The following is a 21,646-nucleotide window of genomic DNA, read 5'->3' on the forward strand; positions in this document are numbered from 1 at the left end:
TCAGCAAATTCCGAACCCTCCTATCGCTATCAGTAGGCACCAAAAAGAACGTACTATTTATGTATGGCTCAGTGGAGCGAGCAGAGCAACGCCAGGAGCTTGGATTCTCATTCCAGCTCTGTCATGGATTCCTTGTTTGGCAGTCTCCTTGTCTCAGCTTCCCCATCTATTGACGGAAAATCTCTCTGTCCAGAATATTTGTCAATGTGCTTTTATTGTGGCATCGAGGCATCTGTTATCTCACACGGTTATTGTAAGGATTCACTCGTTAATATTTGAGATAAGATATAAAGTGCTCTATAAGGGCTAGATCTGGCAGCACTGAATTCGGTGGGAACAGGACCAGGGCCTCAGTGTTTATGAACAGGCAGACTCTCACCCTGCTCTCAGAACAGCGTGCACTCAGTAGGTTAATGTCTACATTCACCCCTCCCTAGGGTTTGCCTTTATTGTTAACTTAAGTAACAACCATACTTACTCCTCAGCCTACACTTTCTCCTGACCGTCGCTTGTTTCTAGCATTCTTCCCTGCAGCATTCCTAGCCCTAGTTCTCCTCTGCCTCCGAAAGACATTCTGAGCCCTTTGATGCTCTTGGTTGGGAGCAAATAGGATTCACCCAGTCTGGTGAACCAGCAGTAATAACTCAGCCTCTCTGTCCTGTGTACTGAATGAGGCAGCAGTCCTGTGGAAAAGATAGAATGTGATAATGTCATTAACGCATACGCACAAGGATGATGAATTAAGATTGCACAGGCAACCTGAATACTGACGTTTCCTAACTTTTGAGCGCTTGGCTTTGCAACCGTAATGATCATTTAACATAGGTTTTTTTAATATAATTTCCTAGGTTTTAAAAAACAATAGAAAAAGCAGAAATTTCATCCAGTGGACCCATATTGACTCCCACATGAGTCATCAGCAGGGTTGGGGTCTTTATCTGGAGCTAGCTGTCTTGGTGTAAAAACACACCTTTTTGGCAGTGAAGACAGCTGTAACTGGGAGTAGACTGACAAAAACGATTTCAATTCCTCTCTACCATTGACTTCAGTGGGCTAAGAGTTAGGGCAACGCCGAGCTCATGTGACAATCCCACCATAAGCTCCTACCTGCTTAGAGTCTTACCTACTCTAGCCTCTTGCTTGCCTCTTCTAGGCTCCTCTTTTTTTGGGGGGGGGGTGTCTATTAGCCTCCTCCAGTCATCCTGCAACCAAACCCTGTGTGCTGGTTTGCCCAACCAATAGCAGATGATGCACATAATCACAGAGGGGAAAGGCAGTGGTCCGTGTGATCACAAAAGGAAGGGGAAGTAGCTCACACAGTCGTGAACCACAGGAGACATGTTCATGAGATGATCTCTTTTTCATAAATATGTGGTTCTCTTTGTAAAAAAGAGGAAGAACGGTCCAATGGTTAGGGTGCTAGTCTGACACTTAGGAGACCCAGGTTCAAATCTCTGCTTTGCCATAGACTTCCTGTGTGACACGGGGGATGGCCTCTCAGTGCCCCATCTGTACAATGGGGATAATAGGTGCTCAGATATTATGGGAATGGGGGCTACCTAAGTGCCTAAAGAGAGAGAGAAGAAAAGTTGACCCTTGACCCAAAGTGTTGGAAACTATGCACCCAGTGATTAGCATGAAGTCAAAGCTGGACAGAAAGTTGGTGTTGGTGTCACCTCCTTGAACTATGTAAAAGTTGAGCTCTGTGGCTTCAGTCCCGGCTTGTTATATAAAGTCATTCGTGACCTTCGATTCACTTGAAACCATATGATAGATCTTACACCTTTTGTTAGCAGCAGATCCTTCAGCCCATCAGTCCAGAAGGAACGAAAGAGGACAGTCTAAGCAGATCATGTACCCAATGAACCTGAAAGTAAAAGGTAACATTTACACACATTGCAGCAGTTACCTCTTCACCGTCAGCAGTCTTCACTGTATTTGCAGCAGCTGAAATAGTTTAGCTAGTGGAAACCTAGCAGCTTACCTTGATAACCAGGTGAACAAAAATTGCATTTATAATAGTTCTTCTTAAAAGAACATTGTCCCTTAAAAATCACACTTCTGGCTGAAAATACTTTGCCTGCCACTCTTACAAGTCCACCTAAGACAACTGTAAGTGGAGGAGAACAGAGAAAACAATATCTGGGTTTTTTTAGTTTACTTTGTATATTTGGCAGCACTTTAGGTATAGTCAATTTCACAGTTCCCCTTGTACAGTCTGTTGTTTGTGAGTCTTTCACAGGGCAACAGTGTTTGTGTGTTGGGGAAATGGGGAGAATGTTTTAAATGGAAACTATATTTGTAAAGCCACAAAAATGGCTAGTTGCATTCGGAGCAGATGTAGTACCTGGAACTACTTTTTAAATCATGTTTGTGATTTTTTTATTAGCTGCCTAACTGGCACTGGTGCCTTTGAAAGATATCCCCACCTTGTCTCAGTGGGAACTGTTGGGGGTTCAGCACTTTTGAAAATCAGGCCTTTTATTTAGGGGCCTCAGTATGATCTTAGGAGCCTAACATTAGCCACTCATTTTATAAAATCTTGGCCTTAAGTTTGAAAGTATGGGGCACATCTCACAGCACTGCCATTTAGCCTGCGTTCTAGCCATTGCTTCTATGAAAAATTAACTGTCTTTAAGTGTGCATGAACATTGCACAGCTCTGTCAGAACTGGAATAGGCTTCCAGAGGAGGTTGTGGAATCCTTGTCACTGGAGGCTTTTAAGGACAGGTTAGATTAACACCTGTCAGGGAGGTTCTAGGTTTACTTCAGCAGAGGATGGTGGACCAGATGACCTCTCAAGGTCCCTTCCAGCCCTACATTTCTAGGATTCTATTATTCTAATGCTATTCCAGAGATAATGTCCTCATAAGAGAACGTCTTTGGTTCAAGGAGTTCTCTTTGCTGTGTCTGCCATGTCTCTGAATGATTTGTGTTTTGTAGCTGTTGAATTCTGATTGAGCTCCATGCAAGCTTCCAAATGTGAGACGTTATATGAGCACAGCAGCCTCACTCATCCCAAAGCATTTTGTGATGAGCAGTGATAGCTTAATACAGTCAAATTGGTTGACAAATGTAGCGAAATTTAGCTATTATGGAGCACACTGTGCAGCAATCTCGCTCTTCCAGCGTAGCCCTACTATGGCTGTGTGGTATAGTCACTTAGAAGATGCAAAGATAAAGGGTGATATCCTGACCCTATTGAAGTCAGTAGGAAACTCCCACTGGTTTCAAAGGGCCAGGGTTTCACCCAAAATGAATAGTCATAAATGCTAAAAGCAAACAACATCAAATGAGAATTTTTTAATGAACCTTTCAGTCCCTCTTAGGGCGAGATTGTGCTGTCCCCTGCACATGTGCAAGGGTGGAGGGAATGCAAGGAACTTCTCCCTTCACAGAGCCCCATGCAGAGGCCGGCCACAGTTGCAGTCCTCATGCTTCCCTGAGCACTGCATGTTGTGGGATGGAGGGACTCAGCACCACCCGCATCTCAGGCTGCTGCTTCATGTCCCAGTTTAGCTGTCAGGGGGTATGTCTCCACTACAGTTAGACACCTGTGGCCGGCCTGTGTCAGCAGACTCAGGCTTGCAGGGCTTGGGCTAAGGGGCTGTTTAATTGCAGTGTAGAGGTTCGGGCTTGGGCTGCAGCCCAAGCTCTGGGACCCTCCAACCTCACAGGATCCTAGAGCCTGTGCTCCATCCCAAGCCTGCATGTCTACACTCGAATTAAAAGTCCCTTACCCAAGCCCCACGAGCCCATGTCAGCTGGCATGGCATGGGCCAGCCGTGAGTATGTCTACACCCATTGTGAGCTAAGTCATCCACCCACTTCTTCTTAAGTGACTTTTATTTACACTGGAGTTATGCATGTAGCGTAGGTCAGGATCTAGCCTTAGATTTTCTGTCATTGGAATGACACATGTTCATTTGTGCATTCCTACAGTTTATTGGGTACCCAAAGTGATGGCATCAAGATACTCCATGGTTCTGGTTATGATTGGAATATCATGTCTCCAACAATATGGCAACCTCCATCTCTTTCCCGGTTCCATCTAGCAACATTAGCTTTCAGACAAAGCCTGTATTGGTTGAAATCACAGTACCTCACAATAAAAATAAATATGGTCCAAATTGTGTAGATATTCTGAATTCTAAAGTCGATTTGCCATGAAAAGTGATTTTTTTTTAAAACCTGGTATTTTTCTTCTTCCCCAAGATCTGTATTACTTCCTGCTAGCCCCCACGCTTTGCTACCAGCTGAATTTCCCAAGACAAAAGAATTGCCGGCAAGGCTATATCATTAGGAGATTCATTGAAATGGTGAGAACAAGGCATTGCATTTAAAACTGTCTGCTTCTCTGCTCCCGCTATCACAGTGAATGTATCAGACCTTGAGGTTTCACATTGCATATGTTCCCTTGGAGGCTGAATGTGACACTTCTGAGCCAGGCATGATTTTCCCATTATATTTTACAAACACAGATAAGCCATTTCTGCTGTGTTAAAAAGATTTTCTTAGGCCCCTCAGTCCCTGGAGGGCTAGAAGAATGTCCTAGGACATCCTTCCAGCTCTTGGTCTACCAGGGATGGAATGCCATCTCGAATGCATCCTAAAAATGCAACAGCCAGCAGTGCTACCTGAAGCCTCTTTTAGCTTCATTGAGGCAAATTGTGCTGTACGTGTGGTGTGAAATGTCATCAAATTAACACAAATTTTAGATTTTTTTATTGACATTTTTGCAAAAATGTCCATTTTTCCCAAATCCATTTAGAATCCCCATCTTTAGAACACTCAAATGAGAAATTGTCTCTATAGGGGAGCCCTCTTGATGCCCCATGTTGCCACTTAGAGCCCTGTGCCTAGCAAGTCTTATGCTAAAGGTTCCTTTTGCAGCCTGTAAAGTGTTGGCCAGTGGAGTCACTGAAATTGATGTGAGGCCTCTGGAACTCTCCTGTCTCCAACCAACACAAAGAGCAAAGGATCAAACTTAGCATCCAAACATGGACCCTCCATGTATAACTCATTGCATTGCCACTAGTCCATCAGATCAGCTGATCTTTGGTCAGTTAATGCAGGAAATACACAAGATTAAAATTGCACTGCAGACTCCATGAAAATGCAGATGACGAGATGAGTCCTTGTATTTTGAAGATGTAGATGTTTGACATCTTGTATTCGATTGAATAATATGCTGGAAAGCATGCCATTCACTAGATCTTCACGAGAAGGCTGCAGCACAAGATATTTTAGTGTCAGCTGTACTTGAAGATACTGGGGCGGTTATGGTATTTTTATACAAGATAGACTGGAGATTTTGCAGTGATGACCCAGGATACGGTCAACTCAGCCTAAGGGAGTTAAGGTTCCAAAATCTTCTTTTGTTGTTTTCTTTGCAGATTTTTCTCTTTCATCTCATGCTGGGGCTAATACAGCAGGTATGTTTTTTGTCTGAGGTTAAACCCCAGGGATTCAGCTACCATGGATAATGAGGACTCTGTGAACCACATATTGCCTCTTAATGCTATAAGCTATTTAGGTCTGACCTTTAGCACTTCATTTTCTTTACTGTCAAAATAAGCCCCTGCACCTACCTTAATACTCACACAATTTGGAAATAGCTCAATCATTTAGATTCCTATCTTTAGCTGCTTAGACTGAGGCTATATCTATGCTACAGCACCTATGCCAGCATAGCATGGATGCAGTGCACACAGACAGAAGGAGTTTTGCTGCTGCTGTAGGCACACCACGTCCCTTACCGATGTTAGCACTCTTCTGTTGGCATAGTTGTGTCTCCATCACCCCTGACTGACATAGCTATGCCAGGACAAGTTTTAAGTATAGCCCAAGCCATAGTTACTGCTCAGTGAGCTACCACGAGACCCCAGTGCAGATATAATATAACAAAGTAAAGATGATGAAGTGTCGGGGAGTGGGATGGGGGGGAAGTGGGGCGGGGGAAGGGAGAAGTTCTCCACTCCTGTTAGTTGTGTTGCATGCCCCCCGCACCTGCTACTTGGCTCCTCTACGGCTGTCCAGCCTCAAGTTAAGCACTGGGAATCCACAGACTCTTGTGGCTGAGCGCGTGTAGGGAAAATACCCACTGCGTCCCTCATCACAAGAGGATTGTTAAACTTGTTCTGCCGCTTCCTCGGGCTTCTCCCCATCTCAGCTGCTCCTCTCACAGCAAGCTGGAAAACATTTAATAGCAAAGATCTAAACTGGGGGGCTGGGGTTAAATGGCAAAGGAATTTCCACCGGGACCTGAAGACCAGTCAGGATTCAAAGAGGAGACTAAATCCTCCACCAAGTGCACAAATATCCATGCCCCGTATTGGCCTGTTTCTAAATTTCTTCCCAATTCCTCCCCTAACACCGGATGCGGATGTTTTTCAGTAATCAAGCGTAATTTGAAGTGGATTAGTGCAGTTTAATAATCCATCTCGTAAACTACTAACTTTACTACTGCACGTAGAGCTCTTATTACGGCATGTTCATCTAAGATGCCACCCTTTTGCACCATGATAGCAAGTGCTGAGGATTCTTTACCATGCCGACGTACCCCCATACATTTGATTGCGTTTGCTTACAGCTAGAGAGAGTACAAGCGCTTTGTATCCCCAGGCTTCAGGGAGATGCAGGGGGATACAGATTCCAGCCCATGTCCAAACTGATGCTGAAGGCATTCTAGAGCGTCATGGTCTTTACACCCGCAAGGGAGTGCTACCCATGAGGACGACAGTAGTCAGCCGGCAGGTTGGGATGCAGCTGTTTAGCAGGGTGTCAGATGTCCTCCCAGCTATTCAGTTGGTGTGACAGCCTCAGGAAGGATTTGTGTGCTACACAGGCTGCAGTTGTGCTTTTTCATTATAGCAGAGACATAAAGGAATGAGTCACTTTACAATGACTTCCAGAAAGAACTGTTTGTACCCTCAACTCTGTGTTTATTTTTCGTTCCAGTGGATTGTACCAAATATTCATAAATCAATGAAGCCCATAAATGTAAGCAAATCACACCTGGTTATTTTCTTGAACCAAATTCTGACTCATTCAGACCAGTGCCAAAGATAACAGTCATCTATTTTGTTTATTTCTGCAGGAAATAGAGTCCACCCTGCTTACAGAATACATCTTAAAACTAGCGGTGAGGTCAATCTGCATGCTTTGGATTCAGGGGTTAATCTGATGTGCATCTATGAGAAATTTCCCTTTGGAATAGAAAACAAAGGAGATTTGGGAATGCCAGGGGTCCAGTAACCATGCTAAATGTAGTCCCTTCTAGCTCTTTAATCTCTCTTAGGGTTTTATATTGCTGCCCATCACCATAGCATCTGATTGCCTTCCATGTAAAATCAGTATAGCAATAGTGAAGTCCCTAGTGGACTTCATGGAATCTCTGGCACTTCTCGCTTTTTGGAGTCAAAACTTTATTTGAAGTATCGTATTTTCTTTTTTTAATTATTGTTCTGGGTAAGGGTTACTGGGCAGAAGAGGGTATCGGTGTTGAAGATTATTGGGTACAAGGGGGTGCCAGTGTTGTGTCATTCTTATGGGGGAATTACTTTTTTGAAGAAGAAGGTTTTGCAGCATTTCTTGAAGACCCTCACATTCTGGATTGGCCCAGTCTCCTCTAGGAGTTTATTCCATAGGCAGATCCCCTCAGTTGAGAATGGTTTGTCCCTACTTCTCATGTGCTTCGTTCTGGGCTCTGTGATCTGCATTGTCCCAGAGGAACACAGCTGTTGTCATGGTTCAAAGATCGAAATTCAATCTTCGATGTAACTAGGGCTTGAGCCATTAATTGCTTTGAAAATAAGGACCAGGGCCTTAAATTGGCAGCAGAAGCTAACTGGGAGCCATTGGAGGGGCTTGAGCACTAGCCTGATATGCTCACAGCAGCCTAAGCCATGGAGAAGGTGGGCAGCTGTATTCTATACCATCTAGAGCTTGTGCATGGTTTTCACATTCTGCTTCAGATACCATGAATAACAGTAATCCAGCCTGTAGGTGACATGTTCATAGATCGGTATTGGCAGGTCCTCATCTGGGAGGAGGGGACAAAATATCTTATAGTGAGCTGGAGTGAAAACCCTTGTGTTAAGTTAGCAGTTATTTCTTTTCCACAAACACTTACCTCCCTCACTGATATGTGGGAAAGACCTCCACATCCCCGGTGGAGCCCTAAACCTTCCTCCACTTTCCCCTGTTTTACGCTACGTCCGTTCATAGCTGGGTAGCGTCCCCTTCCAAGGCTTGTCAACAGTCCCCATGCTTCTGGCCAAGGAGACCTAGGCAGCATTCCCTTTGGATCCATTAGCACCATGAGAGGTTGCTCGTCAGTGATGAAAAGGTCCTCTCCCCAGAGGCTGCGTGCTCTGCCTCCATAGCACTAAGCCCCTTTGGTTGTTATGGCAATGGATTGGTATCAACATCTTTGTGTTTGCTTTAAATGGATTTAGTACTTGTGGAAGATGCCAGCCTGTCAGTCCTGGAGATTGACATACTTTGTGTAGCCAGTTGAACTGATGTTGCACAGGAAGGAACAGAGTCCAGTTCACTCTTAGCTGGGTTGCTTCTGCAGAGCTATGTCCCTGAAGTCAGCAGTTATGATGCACGCAAAGGGCTTAATTCACCTCTCCCCTTCCTTGGTTTTCCACCAAGAAGCTCCAGTGATTTCAGTACAGTTACTCCTTATTTACACCCATGAAAGTAAGCAAAAAATCAGGATCAGGAAACAGATCTGTTTGAGTAAATCCAGTTTGACATGATCACTTTTCAGAATAGCACTGCGTTTTGTCAGGATCTTAAACTGCCATCATGTTCCATTTGATCATGTCTCATCTTGAACTAAACTGAGAACAGAAAAGGTATTATGTGGTGTCCTATGCTTGTTAGTGTATCAATGAGAAAATGTAACCCTTCAGTTCAGAAAAAAAATACAAGGGGTGGTATTCCCTTGATGTTCCCCTGGGAGTTACACATATTCAGTGATTACATTACTAATTGCATTCGTTTGACTGAAGTTGTTATGGGATTGTACTAAACAGCAAAGCAAAGCCCATTAAAAAGTGCTGCTGTTACACTCCCATTGTGGCAGATGTCTGGAAATTTGAAGTGAAATCCAAGCCCAGCTGAAGTCAGTGGCAAAACTCTCACTGATTTCAGTGAAGCCAGGATTTCGCCCTGTTTTGTTTACTGCAGTTTTCTAGGAACAGAAAATTGCAAAGCTCCTCTGTGAATTCCTGGGAGACAAACAGGGGGGCTGGAAAACATGCAAAGAGCCAGACAAAATCAACTCCAGGCTAGATGTGTGTCAGAGAGGATGGCTTAGTGACCTAAGCATCAAGTTCGACTTAGCTAGATTCCCTGAAATCTTGAGGATTGAAGCCCAGAAGGGCCAGTGCCACCCTTTACTCTTCCAGTGTACCATGGATAAATTGAGTTTTATGCAATTTCCCATGTGCAGATCTTTCAGATGAAACCTCAGAAGCCAAGATCCTGTCTCTCCTGAATAGAGATTAAAGATCTCAGGTCACTTTTAGAAAGTCTAGCGATTTGTCCTGTGTCCTTGGCCAAAATATCCTCTTCCACCGCTGTTACGCAGAATGCTGGGTCCCCCTCATCTGCCGTGCTACCTGAGAGCTAGCAGTCGTTCGGTGGAAATGTCTGTCTATACCATTCTCTAACTTGTAAAGCACTTTGGGATCCCTCAGGATGAAAAGTGCTATGCAACCATAAGGCCTGGTCTACACACAGATTTTCTACCAATATAATTATTTTTGGTTAGGGGTGTGCTTTTTTTTAAACTGAAATTGTTATTCTGGTTGAATCCTTAGTATAGATTCAGGTATAGCTGTAGAAAGGTGCTTTGTACTGGTATAGCTTATTTCCCTTCCTGTCTATAGTAAAATTTATACTGGCATAGCCCCTTAGTGTGAATGCAGTGTACACTGACAGAAGGAATTTTTATGCTGGTGTAGAAACACCATCTCCCCAGACGATGTTAGCTATGTCAGCAGAAGCACTCTTCTGTCAGCACAGCAGCATCTACACTGGGGATTTTGTCGGCATAGCTAAATTGCTAGGGGTTGTGGCTTTTTCACTGACGTAGCTATGCTGGGAATAGTTTTATTTAAGTGTAGACCAAGCCTAAGCGATACTGATAAAAGCACCTTTATTCCAGTCTAACTGCATCCACCCATGGGGGGTAGTACTGCTACATGGTGCAGTTAAAGCGGTATGTCTTTTGCGTGTCAACAAGGCCTAAAATGATATTATCTCTTACAAGAAAACAGAGAAAACAAAGCATTGAAGGTGGAACCATGGTTAATGGATGAGTATTTCCCTGTTGGAAACCTGGGGGGTACAAGAGGAATGTATTTGATTCATTCTAGTTCATATTACATTTTTATCCACACTGAATATAAAAAAATCTACCCCCCCCCCCGCCCCCCCCCCTACACACACATTGAGCCATCTCCTCAGGGCACGACTCAGTCCAGATCTATGAGGTGCATTGGCACAACTGCCTGGAAAAGTTTGTCTGTCCTCTGCCTGACTCCAGCCAGTTACTCACTCTCTCAATATTCGCTAGGTTCAATTCCAAAATTACCTCATTACACACCATAGGCCCATATAGTTTCTCAGTTTCCTATAGAAACCCTGCCCTGCATTAGTCTACAAGCTTTATTTATATTTGAATCATTTTCATGTGTTTCTTTATATTAATCATATTTAAAAGCCTGTCTCCATTGCATCACTTGCAACTGGATACCTTAAATCCAGGAGAAGGTAGATCTCTTTATGAGAGCAGTTGCTGTGGCAAGGGCCAGTTTATATCTGATTATATTCAAGCAGTGCTGGAGGAGTGTCAGTGTACGGGAGGGAAAGATTGTTTTTATTATGTTCCCCACACAGGTGCCAAATCATTTCATCTGGCTGATCTTTTTTTATTGGTACTTTCACTCCTGCCTCAACTGCCTTGCAGAACTGCTTCGATTTGGAGACCGGCAATTTTATCTAGACTGGTGGTAAGGTTTCTTTTACCTCTTGTCAAAACAGATTGCTTAATAGAATCAGACCGCTATGTGTCATGCTTAATGTCAATGGGGAGACTGTAAAATTACCATTCCAAAAAAAGAGGAATCTGATTGGTTGGCAAAGGTGTCTACCTGTACAAGTATCTAGCATGACTGACTGGAGTTCTGTAACTGTTAGTCAATTAGCATTGTTAGGTAACAATGGGGCTGGGAAAAGCAAGGTAAGGAATTTAAAGTACAGATGTAGATGCTCTGTTGCTTTGCACCTTGTGCAGTCCTTTACAGAATGGAAAGAGGATGTTAAAACGTCACCTAATCAGACAGACAGTGATTTACACCACACTTTGCACGCATGTAAGTGACATCCCAAGAATCTGCCTCATAAAGTTTACAAATATACTTTAACTTTTACCACTATCTCTGCAGAAATAGACATTGGATCTGTTAAAATAAGATTCAGGTAAGGTCCACAAATCTAGGCTTTACCTTACTTCGGCTAATTCCCTGTGGAAGCAGGAAACGGAAGCCAGCCGCTGAAAGTAACAAGTGTTTTGGCATCTGTTTCTTGTTTCCACTGCCATTTGCACAGGAGGTGGGCTTGTGAAAACAAGATACAGGAGAGTTCTAAAACAAAGTCGACACTTTAAACCATTGTCTGATTTTTCACTGATCTGACCTCACCTCTATTTCCAGAAAAGCTGGTAATGTCAGTATCACTAGCACCTGATAGGGATTCCAGGGGCTGGCTATTCCTGGCAAGATCTAGTTTGCATAAGTAGCTCAAAAGCCTGCAGTACACCTCTACCCCAATATAATGCTGTCCTCAGGAGCCAAAAAATCTTACCGCATTATAGGTGAAACCGCGTTATATCGAACTTGCTTTGATCCGCCAGAGCGCGCAGCTCCCCCCCCCCCGCCCCCGGAGTGCTGCTTTACCGCGTTATATCCGAATTTGTGTTATATCGGGTCGCGTTATATCGGGGTAGAGGTGTACTTCAGATTGGAAAGGGATATTTTTCATTTAAAAAAAACAACTTTGGGTTCTTTTAAAAAAATCAAATAGTTATTTATTTTCCAATCAGACAATTGTACCCAGACATGCCTACTTTGCAGGTTCTGTAGTTGAATTCTCTGTGCTTTTGGCTTTCAACCTGGTAAAATGACACACTTTCCTGTGTATTATTATTTATATATAGTACATGTGTCATAGAATATAGAGTAATTATTCTGTTGATACTCATTTCCTAAGCATTGGTACAGAAAATACTTTAAAGTTGTTGGCACACAGAGATGTTAGTTACAGCCTAACTCTGCTGCTGCTGAGAACAGGTGCATGCATGTATAGAGTTAAGCAATGAGTCATGGCTTGCAGGGGTGGAAGGGATGTTCTGCATACTGTGGATGGATCAGGAGACATGAAGCATGAATGATTTCAGCCTCCCAAGAAATGGCATAATCCACCCGCAGTGTCTGAGTGGATTTACGAGATACACGTTATGAAAGGGATGTAAAGAATCATGATACTTTGGTCTTTGTTGGGCATTAAGGAGGTGAATTCTTTTACCATCAATCAGAAAGATGCATGTATACAAAGGGCTCCAAAGCCATTCCATAGATCTACTGGTCTAGTCCCTGCAGTATGTGGGAAAATTAGGGCAGTGATTTCAGTGGGTGGATTTCAGTACAGTACATAGGCTTGTTGCAGGACCCTTAGCAGACTGGGTCTGCCTCTGGGTCAGACATTGGATCCAGGGCTCCACAATTTCAGCTGGAGGCAGGAGAAGGAGCAGTTGGCAAGGCTTGACCTGGTGCTGTCTACAGGACCCAGTTATGCAGGTTTAAGGCATTGGCAAACTAAGCATGAGCCATGGGCCCAAATTCATGGGGCAGGGCAAAGGGAACCCCCGACCATGGGGTCACAATGCCACTCACTCAAATTTGGCCTGGTCGTCTCCTCTCCTTCTCCACCCATCCTGACAGGGCGGTGACCAGGCCAAATCCGAGTGGTGCTGAGACCCCGGAGGCCAGGTGCCTAGGGCTCATTGGTGGGTTGTCTGCTTGTCAGTCAGGATGCCCCATGTCAAATATTTGACCATGTCATTCCTGCTCTGCCCTACTCCGAGGCCTAGAGATGCACTTTAGGAGCCTTGCATCCTTCTCCCGTCCCCTCGTGTCAGTAAGGGTGATCAGTGATTACATTTCCTGCTCTCCAAGGACAGAGACTGCCCTCCCTAAATGGCTTCCACTGGTACCTATTTGTTACCTAATCACAGAAACAAACTCCATTAACCCAATGGCAAGTCACTACCCCCAGGGACAAATACTTTGTAAGTGTAAATATTAAGCTACCGCATTGCCAACCCCAAGTGTTCAAAAATCATGAATCAGGCCTTTAAAAACATTAGATTGGCTCAAAAATTAGATTTAAAAAAAATCAAAACTTTTGGCTCTTTTTATTTGCCTTCTGGTAATTGAGTCTTTAGAGTCCACGTTTTCCATTTTTGCTGTACAGACATCAGGGCTAGAAACTTATTTTTTTACAAAAACCTGAGATTCTCCCATATTCATATGACACACACCAAGTATGAGACTCAGAGACTGTCATCTCGTTGTAAGCTCCATGTGTAAATTCTTTGTAACTACAGTATAAATTAAATGTAAGCTAGCTATAAATACAGCATTCAAGAGAACCACGAGATGATAGTCAATAGAGTGTCATCAGGGTACGTTCCATTTGTATGCATAATCTTCTGTTGCTGGTATAAACATTGTCAGGAAAACCAGAATGTTACACTCTAGAAGAGTGGGTGAGAGGCAGGAAGTGCAGTAGGTGGTGGATACCTCTTCATCATTTTCATTGACTATCCACCTATCTCAGATTGCCAAAGCTGTAAAAGGGAAAGTAGGAATGGCTGCCAGTTAAATTAGGTAACACTGAAAAGTTTGAAGTGATATGCTCTGCAGCATCTGCACAAAAGTATGAAGGATTCATGCTGATCAGGTCTAGAAGATACAAGGTGTGAGATCTGCAGGAAAAGGGGGCTATTTTCTTTCATTTTTTTTTTTTAAATTGGTTTGCCATTCTCAGTCATCCTTTAAAATATCTGGAGGAGGCCTGCTAACCTCTGCAGCTCTTTTAGATATTGAATTTAGCTGAAATAAAAAACTACTGGCTTTCAGGGCTCTCTCTTCCCTGTATGTTTCCATACCCAATACCTTAGCCTTTCCTTTCTACAGTTAGGTCTGATAACTGATTCATTGACAATGAGAGACCTAAAATATTAAACTCATTGTCACAGTTCAAGGCAACTGCACCTGTATTTCCCCTCCATGATCCACCAAGGATATCCACTTCAGGCTTCCAGCTCCCAGCGTCACCTCCCTCTCACATCTCACTCCCTTCTGACTAGGGATTTTAAGGCTGCACAGCTCCCTGGCTTACATGGAGATATCCCCAGCAAGCCAGACTGCCTAAAAGGCCAGTGCCTGTGCTGTCACATACAGCACTTAGTGGTTTCATAGCTTATCAGAATACATCATGTGTAGGGCTCCGTGTGTGTCACGGAGGTCGCGGAAGTCACAGATTCCGTGACATTTTGCGACCTCTGTGACTTCTGCAGCGGCCGGTGTGGTTGACCCCAGGGCCGCCCAAGCACCTGGCCCCGGGGCCAGCTACACTGGCCACTGCTGGAGCGGCTCTGCAGCCAGCCGCTCGGGCGGCCCCTCAGCCAGCTGCTGCTGGAGTGGCCCTGGCCCTGGGGCCAGCTGCACTGGCTGGTGCTCTGGTGGCCCCGGGCAACTGGCCCTGGGGACTGCCTGAGCAGCGGCCGGTGCGGCTGGCCCCGGTGACTGCCTGAGCTGCAGTCCCGGGAGCAGCAGCTGGCCCTGGGGCTCCCCTCCCCAGCGGCCGCTGGAGCAGTGGCTAGGCCCCCGGGGCTCTCCCTCCAGCGGCGGCCGGAGCAGCACCCTCTCTCTCGCCCCCCCCCCCCCAACATTCAATCATGGGTATTTATGGTATAAGTCACAAACAGGTCAAGGGCTGTAATTTTTTGTTTCTTGCCTGTGACCTGTCCATGACTTTTACTAAAAATACCTGTGATTAAATCATAGCCTTAATCATGTGTCATCGTTAAGTGTGAAATAATTGGCTCCCACGTTCTAGATCTGGTAAAAATGATGGGCTTACCACTGGAGGGATATATGCATGCAAATCAACTGCAGAGTAGTTACACGTGTGAGTAAGTGGATTGAACTGTACAGTACTCCAGGGTGCACTTGATTTTTTTTAAACCCTTCTACTGTAAATAGCAAGCACTGCGTTTATTTCTGACTCCAGGGGTTGCGTTACAGAGAATACCAAAGCCCTTATCCCGAGGTTATTTCAGTAGTGCCATGGAAAATGCAGTTGTAATCAGCAGATTGACTGACTGAGCTGCATTTTGATTTTTGGTGAACCAAAATTGGTGCTGAAAAATGTGTGTCTGGTAGAATGGGTGTATGCCCTTCCTTCTGTGCTATACAAAGACGTCCCTTCTGCTTGTTCTGTTCTTGTAGGAATGCAGACTCCGTCTTACAGTTCTGGTCCAGATGGAATATCCCTGCCCACAAGTGGCTAGACAGGTACAAAAATGAGTTCTGCATTTTTCAGTTAAGATTCAGTTTCATTTAGGAGATGAAATATTGCTGCTGGGAATCAATAATAACTGATTTTCTTTGTGAAGGATTAAATCACCATGAATGGGTCTATTTGCCTGCTGTATCACACCAGTAGTTTTGGTGGCTTGAAATTTAACTCTGAGGCATTGCAATTAAGCCTTGACATTTAGGCATAATTAATGGGTGAGCTTTACATTTCAGGTGGTTGTGGAGGAATAGCAGGGTGGTGGAGGAAATGTAATAGTTTTGTTAAGTTCAACGCTTTAAAATAACTAAGAATCTAGCGTGTGCTGCTGAGAATGGGATCTTCAGGAATAATACAGCAACCCCATAGACCCCTGACCCCTCTGCAATTGCAGGGGGTTCTGATCTGTGCAGTTCCAGTTGTGGGGGATGCAATTTGGGAACCTCCTCCTCATCAGGGAATGTGGAACCCTTTTGCATCACAGACCTCTGCTCCATGAGGCTTCACCCCAATGTGTAGATGGTCAGGGATGGGCCAGGGAACGTGCAGTATGGTGGGTCTGCCATTCTCAGTCACTTTCCCTATGCACATGGGGTATGTTGGTGGCTGCAGTAGCAGGTTGGGAGAAAGGATTCCTTAGCACTGAGATTCCCCAGCATGCAGCCCAACTATCCCAGCTGTACACTGGCTCTTATCTGGTTCTGCATCTCAAACAAATAGAGTCTGTGTCTATTCAATGTCCATTGAAACTGGTAGCTCTTATAATGCCTTCTGGTACAGGTTGAAAAGGCTGAACAGGTGATTGTGTGTTCCAGCCTAAAAGCCTCTTTAACTTTGGAAGGATAAATAGTGACCTGTTAGTCCACTGGGAACCCGTAATATTTGGGGCCTTTGCTAAAGTGACTCCTGCTCCCAACGAAGCCAGTGCTACTCCATTCCCAAGTTACCTGGGCATGACCTGACAGAGTTCCTTGTCATGATAGTCCTGTGCTGCCTAAGTCACGGTAGCAGGGTAACCAGTCTGAAGAGCTTGTGAGCTTTCTAACCCCGACCGTGCAGAGAATCATACACCCTGACCTCCTTAACGCTGCCCACCACCAATGTACTGTGCAAGAAGCAGGACCACTCTTCTAGGTAAAAGCTATTGTCAGGATTTTCAAAAAGGGGGTTCTAAGGTCATATTTAGGCAGCGAAATAAGTGGCCTGATTTTGATTCAGCTGACTTCAATGGCAATTACTGGTGCTCCGCACTTTTGAAAGTCAAACCAGGCCACTCCTTTTCAATACCTTAAATATGAACGTGGAAGCAACGTGAATAGCCCATTTTTGAACATCTTGGCCTCTTCGTGTAATTATATTTTTGATGCATGTTCATTAAAACATATGGAGGAACCAGTAAGCTACTAAGATCCATGTGGAAGCTCACAGAACGCAGGAGAACCTATGGAGGTTGCAACTTACCTTCCTAGCAACATACCAGCAACAGCCAGTTCAGTGCAGTTACCCTTCTCCCTAGCTTCTTCTGTCACTGCGTAGGGCTAAAGGGCAGAAAACTAATGAACAGTACTTTTGTAAGACAGAATAGTTTTCCTGTGGGCCAAACTCTGCACTTATTTACTGGTGTAAATCTGGAGTATCTCCACTGACTTCATTGGAGTTACTCTGGTATAAGATACATATCTAGCTCTGTCGGACTAATACAGATATTAATGGCTGACTGCACCAGGAAACAACATAAGTAACTCTTTTCCTTTTGGCTTGTGTCCATAGACATGTATACAGGCCCTTGCTGCATCACGGCTATGACAAGTGGCAGGCCCGAATGACAGTATTCCTACTCTCTGCATGTTTCTATGAGGTAGGTCACAACAGCGCTGATCTGACCAGTTCTAAGCACTAGAAAGGGGGCACTGTCCTGAGACCACAAATGCCTGTCATTGACTTTTAACAGATCACTCACGCAAACTGAGAAATCTACGAAGATTCGACTGGTCTCTTCAATAAGAGTCTCTTCTACAGACCCCAATCTGGGCTGTGTGTCCTGGGTACGCTAGCTGAGAAGCATTTAGCATATGGGAATAAATGTACTGGCGATGTCAATGGCAGTGTAAGTTAGGCAGAAAATGGGTTGAAGTGCCAAAGCAGGCTAAGCTTCACCGGTCTGGAATCCATCAGATGTGCACAAGGAGTCTCATTCCACTTAGTCAGACAGTGACCCAGGGCCTCGTAAGGGGTGTGGCTATAAAATGGGGTGTGGTCAGTTAAAAAGAGGGCATGTCCGGGGGAAAGTGCTACTGAGGCAGGTTAGCAGGTGTAGACATGCCAACTTCCCAGCCTAGAAAATTTTCTGGAAAAATTAACTCCGTGAATATGGGACTCTTTCCCACTGACAAATGCGTCACTAGTAACTGATGATCCACACAGTGCTAAGGGTGCACAGGTTTCTTTGAAGGTCTGTGCTGCTTTCCTCGTTCCCAGTTTTCTCCAGGGCTATCCCTCATTTCAGAGCTGAACGCTAGCACTGGGGCCCTGGGGAATTCCATTGTTTTAATATTTCATAACAAAGGTTCTGAGTCACTCTCTATCCTGCACTGTCACTGTGAGCCCAGTTCTGAAGAGCCTGCTCGGGTATCTGCTGCTGTGGACTCATGCAGCCTTGGGGATAGTAGAACAACCCTATTCCTGCAGACGGTGGGTGGCTACATGACCTGTTACATAACCCACCTGTCACAGCCTCTTTTGCCTCCATGACCAGGGTGCAGCATAGGTGCAGTTACTGCTGCCCTAGACACCAGAAACACCTGCTTTATGACTGTCAGAGATTGTCATGGGGGAACTAGGCACAAGGCTGACAGGCCCCTGGCCAGAGACAGCCCAGCATCTGTGCAAGCCATACTGCTGCTGCTGCATGCAGGGACGGGGCCAGAGGGCTACGGAGACTTCCCTGTGTATACTCTTGGTTCTTGGCAGTTAGCTGCCCGAATGACTGTGCTTTAGAACTAGACAGAGCACGTGAGCTCAGGCTGATGCCAGCAATGCTGGCTGTCATGTGCCCCACCCTGGTCCCTATGGTCAGTGTACTAGGCTGGTAGTTCTTTACGAGCTATGCATCTCAGAAGGCTTGCTTTCCCCTTCTTCTCTCCTTTGAATATGAAGGGAATTTATCAACATCATTCCTTCCTCAGGAAAAAGTCCTATTGAAGTCATGTCAGGATCGGGCCCTTCACACTCACATATCCACTGCTTGTTATAGTAAAGAGCAGAGTCTCGTAGTCTCATTCAGGGCAGTGCACCTCAGAGCCTCGCTTTTGTCTTTTTCAGTATTTAATTGCCATCCCACTGAAGATGTTCCGGTTTTGGATGTTTTTTGCTATGGCAGCCCAGGTATGCTAAGATGGAAACTCTGCCAGTGAATGTAAATCTAACGGGGAGTGGTTACCAAGCTCTTTGTACTGTTGCTGCTAACTAGCGAGGATCTTTATAATTAAGGCATGAAGCTTTTTAGTTTAAACCACGAGTAAAAGCTTTGCCAAGCCCAGGGTTTCTGGTGAGCATTGGGCAGGCATAGTTCACGCTGGGGAGCTACATTACAAAATGTTTTTGAGCTGTCGCTTTCTGACATGCAGTAAAGATGCTAAAAAAAACCTGTACCCCAGTTTTATTTTTATGGCAAAAAATGCCAAACATCAGACGTCTTGGCTTATAAACCCGTCACAGAGAAATTTTTCCTTGTTCTTTGGTTTCTTTGGTATAATGTTTAGAGCCATTGGCAATCTGGGAAGAAATGTGCCAAATTCTGCAGTAATTTAACCCTGAACAGTTTATAAAATCTTTTTAAGCCAACAAGAAAAAACGTTATTGTGGTCTTGTAACCAGCTCAGTAAAAGTCGCTCAGGCCACCTGTTCTACACTTTAGCTCCACCTGGTTTTAAAACCTGTTGAATTTTGAGGGTTAATTTCCTCAGTGTAACAATCGCTCTTTTGCTATGATGGTTTGTGTGGTGCAGAATTTGTCCCCCCCCCCTGAAATCTTCTTATTTAATCTCTCCTTGCCTTTAAAAATCATCTTCAAGCCCTTCTGTTCCAACAGTGACTTTTAGTTTGACATCTGTTGGCTCTCTGTATAGGACCTTTCCTTCTCCTTGTGACTGTTTAGTTGTTAAGTATTAGCAGGTGGTCTCTTTAATGATTTTTTAAATTGTTTTTTTATTCTGTGCACAGGCCCAGGATACTTTGGCAAAGGAACGTGTTAGAAATAAAATGAGTCATTGTTATATAAAAGCAAATTCATTTTGAACCTGTTCTCTAGTTAAGGGCACTTGCACCATTTAGAAAATGGTAGGAACTACTGGGAAGAATATTGTTAGTGACTTGGTGTTTGCTTCTCCCTACAGGTCCCACTGGCTTGTCTAATGAAAAGGCTTTTTGGTGGTAATTTTGGCAACATCTTCATGTGGATCAGTCTGGTCTTGGGTCCTCCCCTCATGATGCTCTTGTATTTTCATGACTATTACATCCAGCACCATCGGAAGGATTCAAGCTGGAGACTGTTTTTTTTCTAATCGACCCCAGTCCTAGTTCCCTTGTGCTCTCTGTCTGTCTGTCTTTATGTACGACAGAGGCACCCAGACTTGGCTCAAATTAGAACCACAGATTGAAGCCACCCTTTTCTTTAATATGGAAGGGGTGGCCCAGGCCTGCAATGCTCCATCTGGCCACTAGGAGATAGAGAATTGCATGCTGGTCTCCCCCGCATATTGAAGAGAGTGAGCGCAGAGCTGGGTGGGCCACATGTATTTGTTTACTTTGGCCACCTCTGATCCCTTTGTCTCTTCAATAGAAAGTTGATCTTTGGCTCCTGCAGGACTGACTTTAAAGAAACCTGCACAAGGTCCCTGAAAAGTCTGGTAACAGCCCTGGAGATAAATATACATTGTAGTAGATGCTCTTTATTCATATTAAAGTCCTGCTGTTTATGATAACATCTTGCCTGGGAAATGCATTTAAGAATCAGGTAAAACCTAATACTGTTTCCTCATTTTTTTCATCCAATGATTTAAATGGGAGAGTTGAATTAATGAGGAGATAATGTCAATTGAACAGAAGGTTGTCACCGGAGAATGGGCTCCCGCAGCTAGATAAATACGAAGGTGAAGCCAAGACATTTCTGTTTGCAGCAGGAGACGTTGAAGGTTTATTAAAATCATTCTCTTTCTTTTATCCCAAGTGACTGCTATATAGTAGGTATCATTATTTTGGGCCTAGCTCTGCCACCCTTACTTGTATTGAACACTTCCCTTGCTCCTCAAGTAGTCCCAGTAAACTCCAGGGGACTGCTTGCAGAATGCTGTTCTACTCCCTGGAATTAAGGGTGGCAGCTCTGAGCCCTTTGTATGCAGTAGTGGAGTGGCAATTGCTAATGGATGACTAACTGCTTTCTGACTGCCCTGAATGCATCACATCTTCCTAAGGTGTGGGTTTCACCCTTCCCTTGCAGGACAGAGAGCTGCCTTCTGTCTCCAGACCTGTGTGGGGAGGGAACGGGGGCGGGGGGGACAGGGTGGAACTTGCATCACACCCCCCATCCCCGTGACCAACCCAACTGAGGCTCCAAGTACAGTATTCTCAAGACAAAGAAGTTGTGTGTTGCTATTTGGAGGCAGTGAAGTGGGTGGAGCTAGAAAAAGGCCATTTGGCAGGGAAGTAGCCCCGAGGCTAGCGAGGTGCCTTGCCAAATTCAAAGGGATTCTCCCCAGAACACTGCAAGTGAGGAGGCTTTGAGGATCAGATTTCACACATGATCAGTAGATTGTTTTACCAATAGGCATGTAACAAGGATCACCTGATGTACTAAAGTGAGTTAGCTTTCACAGCGCACACAACAGTAACCAGAAGGTGGCCAAAGGATCTCTGTTCAGGAAAGCACTTAAGCCCTTGCTGAACTTTACAACTTGGGCTTAAGTACTTTCCTGAAGGAGGCAAAGCT

At 44.6% G+C, this 21,646-nt stretch overlaps 1 protein-coding gene across 9 annotated transcripts in view; it reads left to right on the forward strand.

Moving 5' to 3' along the window:
- LOC112107529 (diacylglycerol O-acyltransferase 1-like) overlaps positions 1–20,642 on the forward strand; it is a 38,290-nt gene extending 17,648 nt beyond the window's left edge. For 6 of the 9 annotated variants that reach the window (XM_024201282.1, XM_024201273.2, XM_024201278.2 and 3 more), the window contains 10 exons: positions 1,794–1,880; positions 4,216–4,319; positions 5,397–5,435; positions 6,961–7,002; positions 7,100–7,144; positions 10,918–11,030; positions 15,594–15,659; positions 17,431–17,518; positions 18,982–19,044; positions 20,055–20,642. In XM_024201282.1, coding sequence (XP_024057050.1) covers positions 1,794–1,880; positions 4,216–4,319; positions 5,397–5,435; positions 6,961–7,002; positions 7,100–7,144; positions 10,918–11,030; positions 15,594–15,659; positions 17,431–17,518; positions 18,982–19,044; positions 20,055–20,222 — 815 coding nt within the window. In that variant the 3' untranslated portion in view covers positions 20,223–20,642. The remainder of the gene's footprint in view (positions 1–1,793; positions 1,881–4,215; positions 4,320–5,396; positions 5,436–6,960; positions 7,003–7,099; positions 7,145–10,917; positions 11,031–15,593; positions 15,660–17,430; positions 17,519–18,981; positions 19,045–20,054) is intronic. The other 3 variants (XM_029911796.1, XM_029911797.1, XM_029911799.1) reach the window with 3 other exon arrangements.
- The last annotated feature ends 1,004 nt before the right edge of the window (positions 20,643–21,646 follow it).

Source organism: Terrapene carolina, unplaced genomic scaffold (assembly GCF_002925995.2).
Source record: "Terrapene carolina triunguis isolate 2854851 unplaced genomic scaffold, T_m_triunguis-2.0 Scaffold130, whole genome shotgun sequence".
In the NCBI taxonomy this organism is placed as follows: Eukaryota; Metazoa; Chordata; order Testudines; family Emydidae; genus Terrapene; species Terrapene triunguis.